The sequence below is a fragment of the Oxyura jamaicensis genome, chromosome 18, assembly GCF_011077185.1.
Source record: "Oxyura jamaicensis isolate SHBP4307 breed ruddy duck chromosome 18, BPBGC_Ojam_1.0, whole genome shotgun sequence".
NCBI lineage: Eukaryota > Metazoa > Chordata > Aves > Anseriformes > Anatidae > Oxyura > Oxyura jamaicensis.
The window spans coordinates 3,891,655-3,910,011 of record NC_048910.1 but is presented as its reverse complement, the minus strand read 5'-3'; the positions used below and the strand labels follow the sequence as shown (position 1 = coordinate 3,910,011).

Below are 18,357 nucleotides of genomic sequence, written 5' to 3'. Positions count from 1 at the left end.
GTAATTTTGCTATGCCTTTTGCAGTAAGTTTGCCTCAGCCACAGAACCTTGTATTTGTTTGTCCACTGCAGTTAAAGAAGATGGACAGATAGCTATGCTATCACTTAGAATATTGCTTATATCAATACGTAGCAGTCTCAACTGGATTATATTTGGATAATGTTCAGTTACCTAAATTTCGGTGCTTTGTGTTCAAATGGAGCATGACCATGAATAGTCCTAATAAATATTGATACTGAATCATGTCCTGATTCCGTCTCATTACATCTAAAAGTTTGACTCAACTTTCAGTACACTTTGGCATGTTCAATGAATTTACATCAAAATGTAGTAAGTCTGTAACTATAATACTGCATCGGCTATTTAGAAGCATTCTAGACTACAATGACACTTTAAACTGCTTTAAAGGGAACAAGTTTCTGGATAGGAGGACGTGGTAATATGTTCTCCGTGACTCTAAAATAATCCATTGAATTGTTGAAGGTACGGAAGCATTTAGTGGCTTTAAAGTGTTCTCTTATCTGGGAAGAAGGATGTTGCTGGTAAAGCCAATCAAGCCATGTGGTTGAGTGGTTATCCTGAGGTTTACTATATGCAGTTAAAACAGCAGGTGGCAAGGAGCAGTAAAGATACTTCTGTGATAGCAGACCACGGCCCTGGGCAGCCTGTCCCAGTGCCTGACCACCTCTGGGTGCAGAACCTTTTCCTACCACCCAGCCTGACCCTCCCCTGTCCCAGCTCCCTACCGTTCCCTCGGGTCCTGTCGCTGTCCCCAGAGAGCAGAGCTCAGCGCCTGCCCCTTCGCTCCCCTCGTGAGGGAGCTGCAGGCCGCCATGAGGCCTCCCCTCAGCCTGCTCTGCTCTGGGCTGAACAAAGTACCCCAGCCTCCCCTCTCCCCTCAAAGTACCCCAGCCCCTTCCCCATCTTGGTGGCCCTCCGTTGGAGGCTCCCCAATAGTTCGATGTCCTTTTAGTACTGTGCTGTCCCAAACCACAGAGCAGAGCAGGACGATCACCTCTCTCACCTGGCCAGCAGTGCTGGGCCTGGTGCACCCCAGGGCACCGTGTGGGTTCAGCTGTCGGCTTACCGTGATTTAACATCTGTGAAATCATTCAGCCTAAGAAAGTTAGGAGCAGCGTGGTAACGCACATCAACGAAACCGCCTTGGCTTTTGGCTATTTGGGTTTCTCTCCTGTTCTGATCTGCAACCCACTGCCCTGTGCTTGGACATTACGCCTGCCTCCTTTTTCCTTTGCCTGAGGGACTCGCGTGTGTGCGCGTGCGGGATGGTGCAAAACGGAGCGTCTTTATTCCGCTTTTCCCCGAGCCCTAAGGCACGTCCCTCCGGCCGGGCCCTGGGCACTGACCTCCTGCGTTCTCCGGCGCTCTGAAACCGGGCACAGCCCCGCGAGCGGCGAGGAAAAAGGGACGGCCGCTCTCTAGGTTCTACCGAGATTTGAACTCGGATCGCTGGATTCAAAGTCCAGAGTGCTAACCATTACACCATAGAACCGCGTGGTGGCACTCCGCTCTGCTCGGCTGGCTGATAAATGCTCGGCAGCGCCGCCTGCACCATCCTGTATATTGTTCCCCTGGACTGTTCCCAAGTCTAAATGATGGGACAATTATTTAATGCTAACTTAAATACACATCTTTTTTCCGCCTTTCTGCGATATCCGTTGTATTCATGGTATAATGATAGCTAAAATATAAGGATTGGTAAAATATAACATTTCCAGAAAGTTGTAGCGTGAGATAGCAAAAAGAAACAGTAGGAAAACGCTTCCTTCAAACACACGAAAAGAATCGTAACAGCTGCGTCAAGGTCCAGAAAGCTGCCTTGCACATTGCTAACACAATTTAAATGATGTTTCCACAGAGGCTGTTCACATCGCAGAAATACAAAGAAATGCTGAGATTTCAATTCACTACGGCACGCCTGAGATTCTGTAGATAATTCATGTAAGACTGTATAGACCTAGTCATAATTAATAAATACAAATATATATATATAAAGTAACCGGGAAAAAAATGTTTATTCCTTCTTCTGTTGAAATTTGTTTTTCGGTAGCAGAGTAAGTCAGTAATTCACGGCATTCCAGAACGCCGCGCAAAACACCAGATTTCCCTTCAAATAGTGTCCATGAGGCTGGCGAGTAAATAAATCTGCTTCCGGACGAAAATTTTTAGGTTCCACCGAGATTTGAACTCGGATCGCTGGATTCAGAGTCCAGAGTGCTAACCATTACACCATGGAACCAGTTAGAAGGCCTTTCCGAACCGCCCCTATTGAGGGAAGCTTAAAGGGAATGGCACAAAACTCCGCGATTCGTATGTTCTTAGATACAATCGCTTCCTAGCTCTTTTTCTCTGGAGTCTGTATTAATTTTACGCACAAAATCCATTGTTCTTGTACCGCAGCGCCTCACAGCACTGAAAGCAGCCCACGATCAGAAGCACCTTACCATGAAGCTCGGTCACCAAGCCCTTGCCGCGCTGCCAGTGTCCCCAGGTGCGTCCCAAAGCCTGCACGCAGCCGTGCAACGCTGCGCGTGCCGACTGCACGTCCACACGCTTCTTCTGCCTTCACGCCTTTTGGTGAGATTTGCTTGCTTTACTTGAGAAGACCGCAGGTACCATTGCTAGAACCATTGTTTTATTATGCCAAGGTGGTGTTTTTTTTTTCCCTTTTGGGGAAAAACTGACCTGTGGGACATTTGATTTCATCGGGAGAGACAGAAAAACTGCAAGTAATCCCTGCCTGCGTGTGATAAAACCACAGCCAAGCTGTGCCCGGCCTCTGCTCGCAGCAGCAACAGCTTCGATCGAAGAGCAGCGGCCCCCGTCCAGGAGAGCGCAGCCCCCGGTGCCACTGGGCTGACTGCTCGGAGCGGGACGGCACAAAGCCCCGCGGCACCGCCCGGCAGCCAAAAGAAAGCCGCTTAGCAGAGGATGGTTTCGATCCATCGACCTCTGGGTTATGGGCCCAGCACGCTTCCGCTGCGCCACTCTGCTCCTGCTATCCGATACTTCTCCGGCCTTGTTCTAGAACGTTACCCGCCCACTTCGGTTGCCTCATGCGGTGGCTCCGGCCTTGAGACTGACCCTGAGCCTAACCCCAGCCCTGAACCCGGACTCGGTCCCGGACTCGGTCCCGGTCCCAGTCCCGGACTCGGCCTAACCCCTGCCCGCCGCCACCCGCGGGCCCTCCCCGGCAGCGCAGCGCGGAGGCCCAGCAGCCCGGCGGCCAGCCTCCCCCAGAGCGCTTTGCGGTAATTTGCATACTGCAGCGGCGCCACCCGAGCTTTGTCCCCCCCCCGCTGCCGCCCCCAGCCCCGACCTGCACTGGAGGGGCGGCTGGCAGCATTGGGTGCAGTCAGCCCAGGCACACGGCTTCTGATTTTCCTGCGCGCAGTCTCACCCTAACCTCAGAATTGTTAAGATTTGGAGCTTTAAATATCGAAAGGAGATGAACTCTGATCGTGCTCGCTTCGGCAGCACATATACTAAAATTGGAACGATACAGAGAAGATTAGCATGGCCCCTGCGCAAGGATGACACGCAAATTCGTGAAGCGTTCCATATTTTTTCCACTTTCCCCTCATAGACAGGCCCCGTCCCCTCTGGCCACCCTTAGGGAGCCCGGGTCGGCCACCACAGAGTGACTGAAAAACAGCACTCGTTCCTCTCACAGGGCTCATTCCTCTCACAGGATCACAGATCTGTCTTCCTGTGATCCTATTATAGAGTCATTATTATGGAGTCATTAACGTAGGAAAAGCCCTCCAAGATCAGCTGGTCCAACCACCAATGTCACCCAGTACCAACCATGTCCTCAGGCACCACGTCCAACCTTGCCTGGAACACTCCCAGCGACTGTGACTCCACCGCCTCCCTTGGCAACGCGTCCCAACACCTGACTGCTCTTTCTGAGAAGAAATGTCTCCCCATTTCCAACCTAAACTTCCCGTGGCACAACTTGGGGCCTTTTCAAGTTGTACTATCACTTCTCTGTCAAAAGTAGTGATTCAGAATAGAATGGCTTTGGACCTACTTCCTGCCAAGGAGGGAGGGGGTTGTAAGGTAATTAATTAAAGTTGTTGCATATATTTTAATCAGGAGGGCAGGACTGAAGAAGACTTACATTATGTCTGGGAGAAGACTGAGATCCTCCATGAAAGTACAACACAAGTTGAGGTTTTACAAATTTATGGGAAATTTTGACATCTCAGCTCCCAGATTTGGCATGGTTAAAACAGCTCTTTGTCTCCATTTTAGTATTAAGATTACTAATCTTGTTAACCTGCATACTGTTCCAGTGCTTTCTCCAATGCTGTCAGCAATCACTGGGAGATCGTGAGCTTTGGAAATGATGTAAGTTAAGGCACCAGCTGGAAACTGGTACATATTTTATGCAGGGGAAAAAGAAGTGCTGTAGGACCAGGGACACATTTATAGAAAAGAGGGGACTGAAGGGAGGTGAAAAGATTAGTGGAATTTTTCTAAGATAGTTGTAAAGGGTTTCACAATCATTGCTGTGCTTGTTTTGCAACTACTGTTTTCTGATAAAGACCAGGCATGCGCAAACACCGTGTAATCTATTTCTGAGTGTTTATCAAGGATGTTCAAGACGGTGCTGAACTTTCAAGATCTGGTCTGCTGGTTTTGTCAGCAAAACGAAGAAGTATGGCCAAAGTTCACAAGGAGGAAGAAGAGCTGATGAAGTAAAGCAGTCAGCAGGGGTCTTCAGAGACTGAATGCACATCCAGTATAGGATGGTGGCTTATATAAAAGAATTCCCAGAAATTGTATGAATATGTATGTATAGCTAGTATAGCTAGCATATAAACTTTGAAATTAACTTGAAAGGTGTGCACATTAAGAGGAGTGATCCCCTGTGTGCCCAGCACTGCAATAAAGAATACTTGTTTGATAGTCACATTGGCTATTGAGTTATGATTGCTTGGAATCACAAGCGTGTAGCAAAATGTGCAATCTGTGTGGACAGTACCTCTTCAAGATTTATAGTTATTATAGGGAAAATAAGAGTTATTTTTAGAAGGCTTCTTACAAATAGGTAGTGGTTTTTTTGGCTTTGCCATTGAAATTTTGTTCCTATTCAGTCTGAATTCTGTGACGAAGTAAGTAAAACTAAAAGTGCTGAATGCTTCTTGGAAGAAAAAAGCAGAATAGAAGCAGAAAGTGGGAAGGATAAAGTAAAAATAGCGAGTATTAAGCAACTGTATTGTTGGAGATGCTGTTGTTCTCTAGTGAAAATGAGCAAGCTTATTGCTTTGATTACTTACTCTACTTGTTTGACTGTTACTTTCAATTTTTTTTTAACTTGATACTTTCTGCATGAAAGTACTTGTTATGTGTTAGGTACTATACTATGTAATTTATTTGCTTTTTAATTAAAAAGAATATTTGCAGATACGACAGTGATAACTGATAAAAGGCTGAAGGTTGTTATCCTGAAGCTCGTAAGTGTAAAACAATTGAGATATAATCAGTCCTGTTCAGCAATGATCAACAAAATGTAAGAAATTCTGCTTTTGTATTACTTAACTTACATGTATACAATGAGAATGCAGGTATTGCTAGACTTTTATATAGATATTAAAAAACAAACAAACTTAAAACCTTTGAATTAGTTACTGTATTCTGTCTCATAAACCCAAATGACTAGGACTCATTTTTCATTCTTTTTCTTAATAAATCAGGTTGTTTTGAAAACACTGAAAATTTTAACACAAGCACAAAGACTTTCTGGGATGCATTGCGTGGTAATCACCGTGGTGGTTTTCAACCATGTTCTCATCTCTCTTTCCTTTAATAAATAAGTGCTGTTAATTCTGTTACAGGCTAGCAGGGAAACAGAAGGGTTAAAGCTACTGATGGTAAGTGAGCTGTTAGTCCTTGCAGGCTAACAAATCTAACTGTTGTGATGTAGTATAGGTCTCTCCATACCTGTTCAAGGTAATGGTTTGGATTCAGCCTCTCGTCCTCAGTGTCCTTAAATCACCGATAACTGGAAACTGTGAGAATAAAACAGATAAAGAATCAAGCATCCCTATGCATTCTGGAAACAGGCTACTTAGATAGATAAACTCTTTGTGTGTTTTTTTTTTTTTTTTTTTTTTTTTTTTTTTAATGAATTACACAGATAAATGACTTGTATATGGAGAAGTTTGCATTAGCGTTTACAGGGAACAGTTTTACATTCCTGTTTCACAAATGTATGTAAAATGTGAAATAAGTGAGGTATTTAAACATTGCTGAATTTACTGATTGCTCTTGTAGCAACATAGTGCATTTTGTATTGAAAATTACATGCCTCATGAGACAGTAAGCTTTGTAAGTTTGTAAAGTACATACTGCTGCATTTCTATGCTTACATTTGGAAGCTAAATATGCAGGAGCTCAACTTTGTGCTGGAAACTAATGATGCATAGTAAAACATCAGAAAAAATATGATAATAGAGCCAGGAATTTCACTGAGAACTTGATGGTAAGAGGTGGGGAGAGGGAATAAATATTGAAGTAACGTAGCGGAGAGACTGCTATAAACCATGTAAACCTCTGAAACTCTTTCCTGCATGGCTGCAGTTGTGGTTCAGAAGGAGGCAGTATGCTGCAGCTGGTGCCCTCAGTTAGATTTCTCTGCAATGCTGTAGAGAAAAACGAACCTTAACCTTTGAGCCTGGAGTATTGGCTTTGAAATTTCATTCCTAAGTGCCAGCTGCTCCTGTTTTGCAATGTACACCTCATTGTACTAGGAATGCATGTTTAAAGGACTTGTGTGAGACAGTTCATGACAAAATATAAAGCTTACTGATGTAGACATCCAAGTGGTAAAATCAACATTAATGTGAATTTTGGTGGGATTAAAACCATTCCCTTGCTGTGACTGTCACACAGTCAAAATGAGGTGAAGCATGCAAAGTTAATACTGGCTAGCAGGCCTCCTTAATGAATGGAACATATTAATATGTATATATATGATAAGATACAGCAACTTCTTAAAAGCTTTGAAATTTTTCTTGTCTGTTTAGTTCATGATTGAGAACACAGACATGCAGCTTTATTTTTAAATGCTATTTTTAACTTTACAACTGTGCTTAAGAGCATAAACTCGCTTAAGTTACTAAATTAGCATGAAAGGTGAGTCACTACATATTTGCTTCTGTTTGGTAGAAAGACACGGTGTTAGTAACCCCTTGCTTCTCCTAGCAGCTTTGTGAATTTTAGATAAACAGGAACACAACTTTCAAGAGTTAACACTTTTCTGTTGTTTGGAATGTAAATCTATACAGATAATATCTATATTTGTCAAGGAGATCGGAAGAAATAATTATAAAAGCCCATTAAATAGCCATATTACTTTGTGAACATCAGCATCAAATATGTATTGCACATAAATGATTGTGAGAGAAGAGGAATTCTTGCATATTTTATATTAAAAAGGTGAAATACAAGGGACTATCTTTACGTATGTTCATCACAGAGAATTTGTGCAATTCTGAGCAGTTCTTATTAAACCCATAATTATACTACAATAATTATTTTAAAGCTTACAGTTCACAATTAACTTTCACTGAAATGAAATTCTGCTGACATACTCCTGTAAATGATTAAACGTAATAACCTGTGTTTAAGAACATGGTGTCGTTTTTCTTTTGTTCTTCATTTTCAAGTGAAATCTTTTGATTTTTTTTACCACTATTTACTTTACTTGGGTCAAGTTGTTCAGCAGAGGCAAATAAATGCTTCTATATGCTAGAATTGTTTTCTATATGCTAGTCATCCATTAGTTCTTAAGCTAAACCATTTGGCTTATTGTGCTGATTCTATTAAAACTGCCAGTAGAAATAAAATTATTAAAAAATGGCTGGTGCAATTGTCCTCATTGTTTGGATAAAATTACCCAGAAACATTGCTAGGAAATCTGCTTTTTCTTTTTAGTCATTTATATAAAAATTTAGCATATGGAAGCACTGAGAAACTGGCAGAGTGCCTGCTCTGTGTAATGCCTTTGTTATAATACATTGTGACAGCACGGGTTCTACATTTTAAATGTTTAATTTTCTTTTTAGTGTAGTTTATTTGATATTTCCCTTTCAACACGTAAGTCAAAATTCAGATGTTTCCTGCTGCTCAGGAGAATATTCTAGTTTTGTCCCTGAATCTGGCCTTTCAGAAGGTAAAATACAGTTTTTGCAATTCATACTGGGAAATGTCACTTGGAAGAACATTTTATATATATATATATGTGTGTATATATATAAATATATATATATATATAACACCTTCACTGAAGTTATAAAAGGCAGATTTAAAGTTTTACTGTCATAATACCTTTTTATTTTTCCTGAATACTATTTGATCAGCTGAAACACTGCTGTGTGGCTGTGACACGGCTCGTGAGGTGACGCGTCGCCCACCGGTATAGGACAGAAGCCCCGTGTCACCAGTTACAACTCACTTTGTGGCTGCCACTTGTTACCTCAGCATCCTTAAATCCTACAATCATTAAGGTTGGAAAAGCCCTCCAGGATCATTTGGTCCAACCATCCCCTACCACCAATGTCACTCCCTGAACCATGTCCCCAAGCACCACGTCCAACCTTTCCTTGAACACCCCCAGGGACAGTGACTCCACCACCTCCCTGGGCAACCCGTCCCAACGCCTGACTGCTCTTTCCGAAAATAAATGTCTCCTCATTTCCAACCTGAACCTCCCCTGGCACAACTTGAGGCCGTTCCCCCTGGTCCTATCGCCAGTTATCTGTGAGAGGAACCTGACCCGCAGCTCCCCACAGCTTCCTTCAGGTAGCCGTATGCTGTGAGGGGATGGGAGTGTAATCAAGGGCATGCTTTAACAATATGAACGTGATTTTAACATTTTTAAAGGGAATTTAACATTTTAACAGGGATTTCAACCCTCAGAACCGTTACGCACCGTTACTCCCCGATTTATTCCCCCCCCCGAGCCCGGCGCTGAGGGACAGACGCGGCCCCGCCCCGCGCCCCTTCACAGGCGGCCGCGCGTCATCAGCGCGCGCGGGGTTCCGCGCCGGTCACGTGCCCCGCGTTTCCCTGAGGCGCCGAGCGGGCCGGGGGTGAGGGCCGGGGGGTGGCCGGTTCAGGGTCCCCGGCCCGCTCGGCTCTGACTGGAAAGTGCCGCCTGGGCGGCCCCTTCCTGCACGGAGCTGCTCGGGGGCACGGGGAGGGAGCGGGCGGAGCCCCCCGTAGGGCCGGGCTGCCGCGGTTCCTGTCAGCGCGGCCGCCTGGGGCTGGTTTCACCCCCATACAGCCTGGCAGGGCCTTAAGGTCGTGGGAGGGGAGGGCTGCCGTGGTGGTGCCCGGGGGGGGGGGGGGTTGCAGGCGGTCACCCGAGCTCGCTTAACGGCCTCTCCTCCGTTTCTAGGCTCGTCATGTCACTGCCAACAAAGAGATGCGGAAGGCCCCCCGTGTTGTCTTTTTCGGAAAAGAAAAAGAGAAAGCAGAGCCTGGATAGGAGGAGGGGGAAGACGAGGATCTATGTGGGAAGCCACATCGACCGCTGGCTGACGCTCAAGGAGAAGCTGGACTTCAGGAACGACGCCGAAGTGGCGGGGTTTTTGTTGGACTTGTGAGTAGGCTGTCTCAGTTCTCTTCTGTTTACGAGTTCCAAGTAAATAATTCCCAGAGTTAACTTAACGCCAGCTGTATGTTTTCTTTCTAGGTATGACAGCTATGACCCGTTGTTAAAAGCTCCGATCTGTTCCCTCCCGGGAGGTGTGAGAAGAAAGGGTGTGAGAAACGAAAAAGTGTTGTCAGACAGCACTTCCTTAATAGCAGCTGATGGAACGTTAGTATTATGCTCTCTGTGTGTGTGAATGGGGCAGATTAAATCTTTTTCGTGATAGCATTTAGAAGATGGCAACTGCCTCTAAAAAAAGGGGGTGGGTCATAAGCAAGAGAAAACTATACAGCTAATTTTGTCAGACTGTATAATTCGGAGACCCTTTGTGGAAGCTTATCTGTTTAGCTTGTTGTTTGCATTATTGAATATTAAATAGTCTAGGTAAAGTAGAACTAAAACTTCCCCCCCCCCCCAGAAAAACACATAATGAGAAATATGGGTTGTATTTGCAGGTATGACGATGATGACCAGCTGTCTAAAGAGTCTGCTTGTTCCAAACCTGGAGACTTAAGAATCATCACTGTGAAAGAAGAGAGAGAGATGCCACATGATTGCTTGTCAACGGAGACAGATGACACGTTAGTGATACTATGGGGTTCTTTTTGCATGGTTTACATTTGAAAATATTTTGTATGGATTTTAATTTTCACTTTTGATTTTGTTTATTAGAAATTCATGTCATTCATGATCTAATTCCTTACCTAAAAGCATCTCAATAGGTAATGGTTGGTCCAGTCTTTGTGAGGCAAGAATCAGTGAGAGATTTTGGAAAAGTTTTCTCTTGGAGTACACACAGCAACCTTGCTTGTTCGGTGACTGCCTTCCTTAATCGTATATAATTTGTGAGTGGAATAAGAAAATAGCTGCTCTACATACATTAGTCACTTTAGTAAATAATGAGACTTCACAGTGATGCTGTCTACAGGCACATGTGATTGTAGTGTGTGCTTTAACTTTTCTAAAAAGAAAAATGTTTCATTGTTGACTGTTTGAGTAATAATACATACAAAGTGACGTGTTAACCTGTTTAAAAATAGTGCCGTGCTCAACGAGGCAACCACACCATCAGTCGACTGCTGATTTCTTTTACTGCAGTGTCATCAGTCACTAAGGCATTCACAGTTGAGATCAGAGGAGCCTCAAATAGGTATGCTTGTCCATTACTCTCTAGGTTTCAATTATCCACAAGTATTACTGAATAACTGTAATTTCATCCATGTCTTAGTTATCAGACCTTTAAAAATTTATCTTTTAATGTGTGCAGGGGGACACTGAGAACCTAGGACATTACATTGGCATTGCATGGTGTGTCCAAACCCTTCGCTAATATGAAGTATGTAATGCATGTAGCATGTTTGTCTGAATCTTGTTTTCCACTGTTCTTTTTTTTTGTGACTTCCCTAATTCTTCTTACTTTTGATTTTAGTAGGTGAACGTGTTGGGGTTCTGAAAGCAATTCAGTGGCTCTGAAGAATTCTTGGAAGCTAGGTCAGGAGAAAACAAATGTCAGTGCTGATGAAGCCGAAAATTTCAAGTGCATTCTTCAAAATAACACTTTTCTCTGGCACTATAGCTTTAGTTTGGAGTACAGCCAACAATAACGGAATTCCTGGGATGGATTTTACACAGGTGAGACAGAAAGCTTGTTCTTACTTGATTGCTTATTTCTACCTTTTGAGCCATGAGAAATAATGTGAAAAGCTTTTTGGTATGAGAAAAACTTTCTTTTCACCTAAAAGGTAAGGTATGGGATACTTAATTAGACTCATGGTGTGTGTGTGCTAAGATACTAAGTCACACTGATTATGTAAAATGCTGGACAAATGATCAGGCATGTATGCAGTGGTTGTACAAAGCTGAGGCAGCTGTTTAAGAACAAAGAGATTCAAAAAGAAGTAGTATTTTATAGGGCAGATATCTTGGTGCATACCGTGTTGTTCTGTGGAACATTCACCCACAATGAGTAGTTGTATAGCCTGTCTGTGAGGGTAAGAATTCTTCTGTGCTTCAGTCTCTTTCGAGGTCCCTTCCGACCCCTACAAATCTGTGATTCTCTGAACACCACATCCTCAGTAATGCTTCTGTTTTTCATTCACAGTATACTGATGAGGTAGAGTGATAATGTTACTGAAAGATTCTTATTAGCTGTGGGAAATTCATACAGTGGTCAAGTGATCTGCCTAAAGTCATGTTGGTAGCTGAGCTTAGGTCTTAAAAGTAAGACTAAACTCAATATTAACTCAGTGGTTTTTAGATTTTTTTTTAGATGGCAATATTCTTAGCTATATTAGAAAATACTGGTTTACTTTCTGAAGGGAGCAGTGGCTATGTTGATGGATTAAAAAAAAAAAAAATCCAGGAAACCTACACTTCCTGTTGAAGGGTGGAGATGAAGACAGGTAGCTCCTGCTTTCCAGGCATTTGGGTGTCATGTTTCCCTGTTGCTGTTACTGTTTTGAGGATGATGGAGTATGTCTTTTCATTTTGTACAGCCAGGAGAAGAACAATTTGAAGTATAGTTTCTGCAACAAGGTTTTGTTGAAGGTCCTTTCTTAACAAAAAGCAGCTTTATGATTATGTATTTTAGGCCTTTCATCTAGTCAACTAGGTTGGCTAAACACTAACTGCTGAGGACCTGGAAATAGCAAATACAGTGGAGGAAGAACACTTAATTCACCTGTTTCTTCAGTGGCTTTAATATTTGGTTTGTCTTGTTTTTAGAGTTTTGCCCACTGATGTTAGCTTTCAGAGGTTGCTCTTGTTGGAGAGAAGTAAGTTGTTGTAGAAACAGTGAGGGAGACAAGTAGTGGGGACTCTGGGATTTCAAGATTCTTGCCAGGTAAACTGGTATTGTATTTTGAGTTCTGGCTATTGTGAAGAGTTGGAATGTTGAAATAACACAGGAAGAAAAGAACACACGGAAATTGCTTTAAAGCATTATTGGCAGGGTGTAGCCAAAGGGAAGTATTACTGAACTGTGTCCAGTTAGGTTCCTGAATACATTCAGTTCTTCTATAATGCGTCTCTGTTACTTACTTTCACCTTACCTTTAAAATTTAGAACACTAACCAAGCTAGATTCAAATTGTTTTTCTGGTTTTCATGTAAAAAGTGCAAAGCTGTCGAAGCACGTAATGAGCTATTTATTTATTTATTTATTTATTTTAATATTTGTAGTTTACTTCGAAATAAAGATTGAAGGCTGAGTTAAAGTAGCTGAGTAGGGGGTTTCCTTTGTTTTAAAGGAACCGTAGGGGATTTGGGATTAATTTTAAATCTCTGGCACTCAAATATTTCAGAAGTAAAATTCCTTTGGCTGGACTTCTATTACTGACACATTTTCTTGATGCAGCTGGCTTTCCTGGGATTTGATTATTCAATGTATCTTTCACCTTGATTCATTAAGAAATAAACCAAGAACAATATACACAAAGAATGCAGATATAAAATACTCAAAAGTGCCACAGCAGTTGGATGAGGAAGACTGAAACCTGTACAGTGGGTTGGTGTCAGTAATTAGTAAATGATTAGTTGGGAAGCCCCTTCTTTGAAGCAGACTTCAGCTCCAGTTCCTGTCTTCCCTGAAATGGTAGTGGCAGCTCCTTTCATAACGATTTTTGCTATGTAGCATTTCTCACATGCAAAAGAATCTGTATTGCAAAAGTTCTCTTAAGTAATCTGTTGTCTGAAAAACTTAATGGCTGCTGTCCAGACAAGGCAATTGTAAATTGTAATTACCTAGCTTGAAAACAAAATAAACAATCTTGAGCAAATGTCCAGCAGCCTGTTAATGCTGAAGGCTTGCCATGACAACAGTATGAGCAGCTGAGTGATGGGAAATAGAGTGGAGTTTCCTAGCAAGCAGGAAAGTAAAACTTTAAATTATGTTAAAATAAATTAATAAAATAACCTGCTTAACCAGGAGAGCTTCCTGTGTTCTACAAACAAATTGAATTTGAATCCCTTTTTTTTTTTTTTTTTCCAAAACTGTTCTGACTAGTCTACATTTAGACCCTCTAAATATGACTGAAGTATGGCACAGCAATTCTTGATTGAACTAAAAGACTCTACGTGTATTGGTTTTGGTCTTCAGTATTCATAGTTTGTTCTTAATTACATCAAAAAAATGGCAAACAAAAAAAAACAGACCACAAACAGTGATTATTTCTCTAATGTAACTTGAAAGTGAATGTATAACAGTGTTTTTCTTTACAGAACATTGAGTGATTAGTCTAAGACGTGGTGCACTTAATTAAGTAGTTGACTATTGTAATGCTAAATGTTGATCTGTGTTTTGCTCTAATGAAGTCATGTGTCTAAATCATATAATCAGACCAGCATCTTTTATTTTGTACGTTGCAAGTACAAAAGCACAAATGGATTGTTTGTAATTTTCCATCATTTCAAAGTTAGACAAAAGTATTAGGGGAATGTATTAGTCATATTTCTTGAAATAATGCAAGCACACTTTGTATTTAGACACTTGAATGTCACATAATAATTATAATCATTGTGTTACTTTTCAGGGTAACCAGTAAGAAGAAAATCAAGCACTTGAATGATGATACCGGGCAGTTTTTGGTCCGTTTTGATTTTGCTGTGATGGTATTGTGAACTATAAAGAATCACTGTAAATTCTAATATGAAACCCCATGTTACTTGTTGAACAGCAAATTAAACTTAATTTACTAAAGTTTTATTGTGGTACCTTAACACTAATAAAGCGTGTGGAGTGTATTTATTTCACTGCGGGAGTCTGTACATGGTTTTCTGAAATGGCAACAAGAAACAAATGATAATGCAAATAGGTACATTTCAGGCTTATTCAGAATTTTATTTAATTCCTGTAGTTTGTATTAATGAAAACGTTCCTCACATTTTATTTAAAACTTGAAGGGTTAAAGTAGAAAAAACTTTCTAGTAGCAGTTGCAGCATCAAGCCTCTTTATTTCTTGACGTATTTCTTTGAATGCTTTTTGCTAGGGAGCAAATTGAAAATATCCCACATAATGGAAGGCATTCTTAGAGGCTACTTATGCTCTTAATATTGACGGTTAAAGTAATGAACTATATAGTGTGTTGTGTTATTTCCCTTTAACAAATGAATAATCAAGATCAGATACCATGTTTTTTATTCAAGTATATTTAATTACTGAATAATTTGATCTCTTGCTTTGGCTTTTGACACTGTGAAAGCTGATATGTAATGGTATTATGCCTCTGATATGGTGCATCTTAATAATTTTCTCTAAAAAAGATAAATTAAATATGGAGTCCTTTTAGTAATGGAAGTTCAATAGAGTTGTGTTTGCAGTTCTGAATTTGTTTTGTAGTTACTAGATATGAATAATCCTGGAAAGTTTTTAATTGAGAAATTACTGTGATTATATTCAATATCTGTTGGTCAAAAGGCCAGAAATTCCCATTTTTCAGATATTTTTTTCTTTAAACCATGTGTTCTCATAAGTGTTTAGGTCCCAGTCTTACACTGTTCAAGCCAGTTGGGGTTTCCCATTGACTTGCAGCAGAACAGCCTCTTTCTATGGAGTAGTTCCCCCAATTAGGTCTTTACATTCAATATTCTGTATTTTTAATGAGCTGCTTCACCTGCAACAAGAAACTGCTGCTCTTAAATATTCTTTTGTTGCATTTGAAGTGTAAAAGTCGTGTTAGCTTATTAATATATGTTGTCAAATGTTGGACAGATAGCTTCAACAAATAATCTCCTCCAGTTTATTTATAAAAAGAGCTCTTAAAATGAGAATGCCGTTTCCCATGCCTTTGTGTTCTCTTTGCTCTGTGCTGTTCAATGTTTTGACTACCAAGCTGTCACTTGTGTAAGTGACTCAGTTTGGCCCATGGAAAATAGCATGACTGGTGATGCTAGTTGTCAGTTACGTGACTTTCAGCACTCGCAGATTTTATATTGTGAGTGTCAGTGAAAAGGGAAGAGGATTCAGCCTTCAGTAGAATTGGTTATGTTTACCTCCAAAGTCGACAAAATCAACAGAAGAATGTGCTACTGCAAGAGCTAGTTGCAGTAAGGAGCTCTGTCCTTCTGTGGCATTTGAGCACCATTTGTCAGCCTGTTAGCCTAGTTCTTGTGCCTTTTTAAATGAACAGTCAAAGTACTATTTAATGACATTCTTGTGGAAGTAAACTAATGCTGCAAATGCATTATGTTTTCAGGTCTACTCACTATTTAAAATCCTTGTAGAATAGCTATTCTGATAGATAGTTCTTGAATCTGGTATGATCCAGCTACTACTACTGTGTTTTCCCCAAAAACATTACATTAAACTAGCAATTCAGGCTGAAGAAAAGTCAAGAGAAAAATAGACTTAAAATTTCCTTTTGTAATGTTTTAATATGCATGATTTATTTGGGGTTGTTATATCAACATATGTTTAAATATCTGACTTGTCTAGAACAGAATACTATCATTTGTATTGTCCAGTAAATTTTGCAGAATAGTTGAATTGTAATGATTCTGACACAGATTTGTGCATCTGCTGAGAACAGGATGAGCAGTGGCTATCCTTTTGTCAGCCAGAAAACAGCACAGTCAGTTTTTCTGCATCTGTGGGTCTATGGCAATTGCTGAACTAGAATGTGCTTAAATGTAGAAGTTCTATCTATAAATACTGTTTACGCTGTAATTCCAATTATGGGTTAAGGATATACATGTGGAATTACTCTAAGCAAAATACTTGGGTTTTAGCAATATTGAGTATAGATTTCTAAACTGTGAAAATAAGGAAATTGGCTATATGGGTTTAGAGTGAAAGGCAAACAAAGGCTGTAAAACACAAGGGATTTTGTTCTTTGTTTATAATGTGGCTTTGCTGTCCCATTTGTTTTCCTTAGGACTGTGGCTCTATTAAATCTTTGAAATGTGATCAAGTACATAAGCTGAGGAAATCTAGGAAACTTACATCGAGATACGGATAGAATTATGTTGGAACATAAATTTCAAGCCATTAGCCAAAAAACTTAACTGACAATACACCAATTTTCAGAATGCTAACCTCGTATCCCATTATTTTGCCTTGACAAGGCGAACTTTTTTGAATTGCAGAATTAAATTTATTAATTATCTTAAATTGCAACAGTGACTATTGTGCTTTTAGCTTAGTATCAAATGAAAACTTCATGTGTGTATTTCTTTTCAGGAAAGGTGATCTGTTCTATGTTATGACTTAATTTTGTAGTAATTGACCACAAAATTTTGAGCTTATTTAAAATAGCTCTTGTGGATCTTTTTAAAATGTAATATAAGCAGTTTTGTAGGTAGCTGCAGACGAGAGAGGGAGAGGTAGAGCTGAAGGTGATAGACTGTGGTGTAGGTTACTGTAGAAAATAATTGCATTTCAATATCCTTTTTTATTACTGTTTAGAGAGGCTGTTTAATTCTGCATTTTTTTTAATTTATTTTTTTTTTTTTAGAGAACAAGTCTTATGAGGAGCAGCTGAGGGAGCTGGGGCTGCTTAGCCTGGACAAAAGGTGGCTCAGGGAGACCTTATTGTGCTTTACAGTGACCTTAAAGGAGCTTGTAGCAAGGTGGGCATCAGGCTCTTTTCCCAGGCACCAAGGGTTAAGATGAGTTTAGTGGTGGGCTTTAGGGCTAGGTTACAGGTTGGACTAGATGACGTTGGAGGTGTTTTCCAACCTGAAGGGTCCTATGATCCTTTTCTTATTCTGAATGCCTCTTTATAAGCTTGATCGCACAGCCCCATGCTCAGGATGAGGAAGAACCCTGCACCATATTATTTAAGAATATAACAGGAATGCAGGAGTCTGGTATTCTGAGTTCTTCAGGCTCAGTAGATAATTTTATGCAAGTTGTTTCTCTCTCTCTAAGCCTTTTTTTTTTTCCTGTGGTAAAATAAGAGTAAATTCCAAGTGTAACTTTTATAATATACAAGATTACTTGTCTGTTAGAAAGATTTAATAGTAAGAAATACTATCCCAAGTGTGATATTTTACTTTTTCAAGGAAGTCTCAAGTCCCGTGCCTGTTACCAGTGACGTGTTTTCTGGGTTTCTATATCAACCCAGACGAGTTTCAGCAGTGTGCTATGTTAAGCACCTTCTCATGAGTCACTGCTGAAAATACTGGTCAGTGGACGGCAGGAGGGGAGAGGCATCAAAGGAGGAATTATGAAGGTGGGAGTAGTGGAGTTTCAGTTTAAGATGTGTAAATGAAAGGTGGGTTAGAAAGGAATGGTGAACCTGAACTTTTTTTTGTGGTTTGAGTGGTTACCTGGCTCAGGACAAGCCTGTTTCCTCTCTTTTCTGATGTCTCAGCAGGAGCAATTACTGTTTCATCCCTTTATAATTCCAGAGAGGTTCCTCACCACTCTCAGAGTCAGTGTCTGGGCAGTAAGGACTGTGTTTTCATGGTTTGACATAAATAGGATACTTCTAAGATAGCAGGTAGATAGAGAAGTCTTAGATCTTTGCCACCTCATTTAGGTCATAAAGCAATACTTTCTGTAGTTCTTGTGTATATAAATGTTAAACTGATGTCTTTTTAAGATAAGTCTACCACTCAGTGATGTTTGTAATCTTGCTTTACATGTGGTGTTTGGTGCAGCTCTACCCACAGACTGGCTGGGGTATCTAGAGAGAAAGAGGGCAGGTGTTAGTGCATGCATGTGTGTATGCAAA

The 18,357-nt window shown here is 40.8% G+C and overlaps 2 protein-coding genes, 1 long non-coding RNA gene and 4 other non-coding genes across 7 annotated transcripts in view; 4 read left to right on the top strand and 3 right to left on the bottom strand.

Moving 5' to 3' along the window:
* The window catches only part of NARF (nuclear prelamin A recognition factor), a 19,775-nt gene extending 19,532 nt beyond the window's left edge, over window positions 1–243 (top strand). Inside the window, exon 11 of the mRNA XM_035342651.1 lies at window positions 1–243. This exon is cut by the window's left edge and continues 3,423 nt beyond it. The gene's annotated coding sequence lies outside the window, so the exon portion shown is untranslated.
* Window positions 244–1,441: 1,198 nt separating this feature from the next.
* TRNAQ-UUG lies at window positions 1,442–1,513 on the bottom strand. Its single transcript has one exon. It is a non-coding gene; the product is annotated as a tRNA-Gln (tRNA).
* A 675-nt stretch (window positions 1,514–2,188) lies between these two features.
* TRNAQ-CUG lies at window positions 2,189–2,260 on the bottom strand. Its single transcript has one exon. It is a non-coding gene; the product is annotated as a tRNA-Gln (tRNA).
* A 683-nt stretch (window positions 2,261–2,943) lies between these two features.
* On the bottom strand, window positions 2,944–3,015 carry TRNAM-CAU. The gene has a single exon. It is a non-coding gene; the product is annotated as a tRNA-Met (tRNA).
* Window positions 3,016–3,482: 467 nt separating this feature from the next.
* On the top strand, window positions 3,483–3,589 carry LOC118176042. Its single transcript, XR_004755262.1, has one exon. It is a non-coding gene; the product is annotated as a U6 spliceosomal RNA (small nuclear RNA).
* Window positions 3,590–9,173: 5,584 nt separating this feature from the next.
* Window positions 9,174–18,357, top strand: part of FOXK2 (forkhead box K2) — a 70,140-nt gene continuing 60,956 nt past the window's right edge. Inside the window, exons 1-3 of the mRNA XM_035342733.1 lie at window positions 9,174–9,634; window positions 9,728–9,853; window positions 10,141–10,266. Of these exons, the coding sequence (XP_035198624.1) occupies window positions 9,438–9,634; window positions 9,728–9,853; window positions 10,141–10,266 (449 nt within the window). The 5' untranslated portion in view covers window positions 9,174–9,437. The remainder of the gene's footprint in view (window positions 9,635–9,727; window positions 9,854–10,140; window positions 10,267–18,357) is intronic.
* Window positions 10,273–11,312, top strand: LOC118176025. Its single transcript, XR_004755251.1, has 3 exons — window positions 10,273–10,835; window positions 10,953–11,021; window positions 11,115–11,312. It is a non-coding gene; the product is annotated as an uncharacterized LOC118176025 (long non-coding RNA).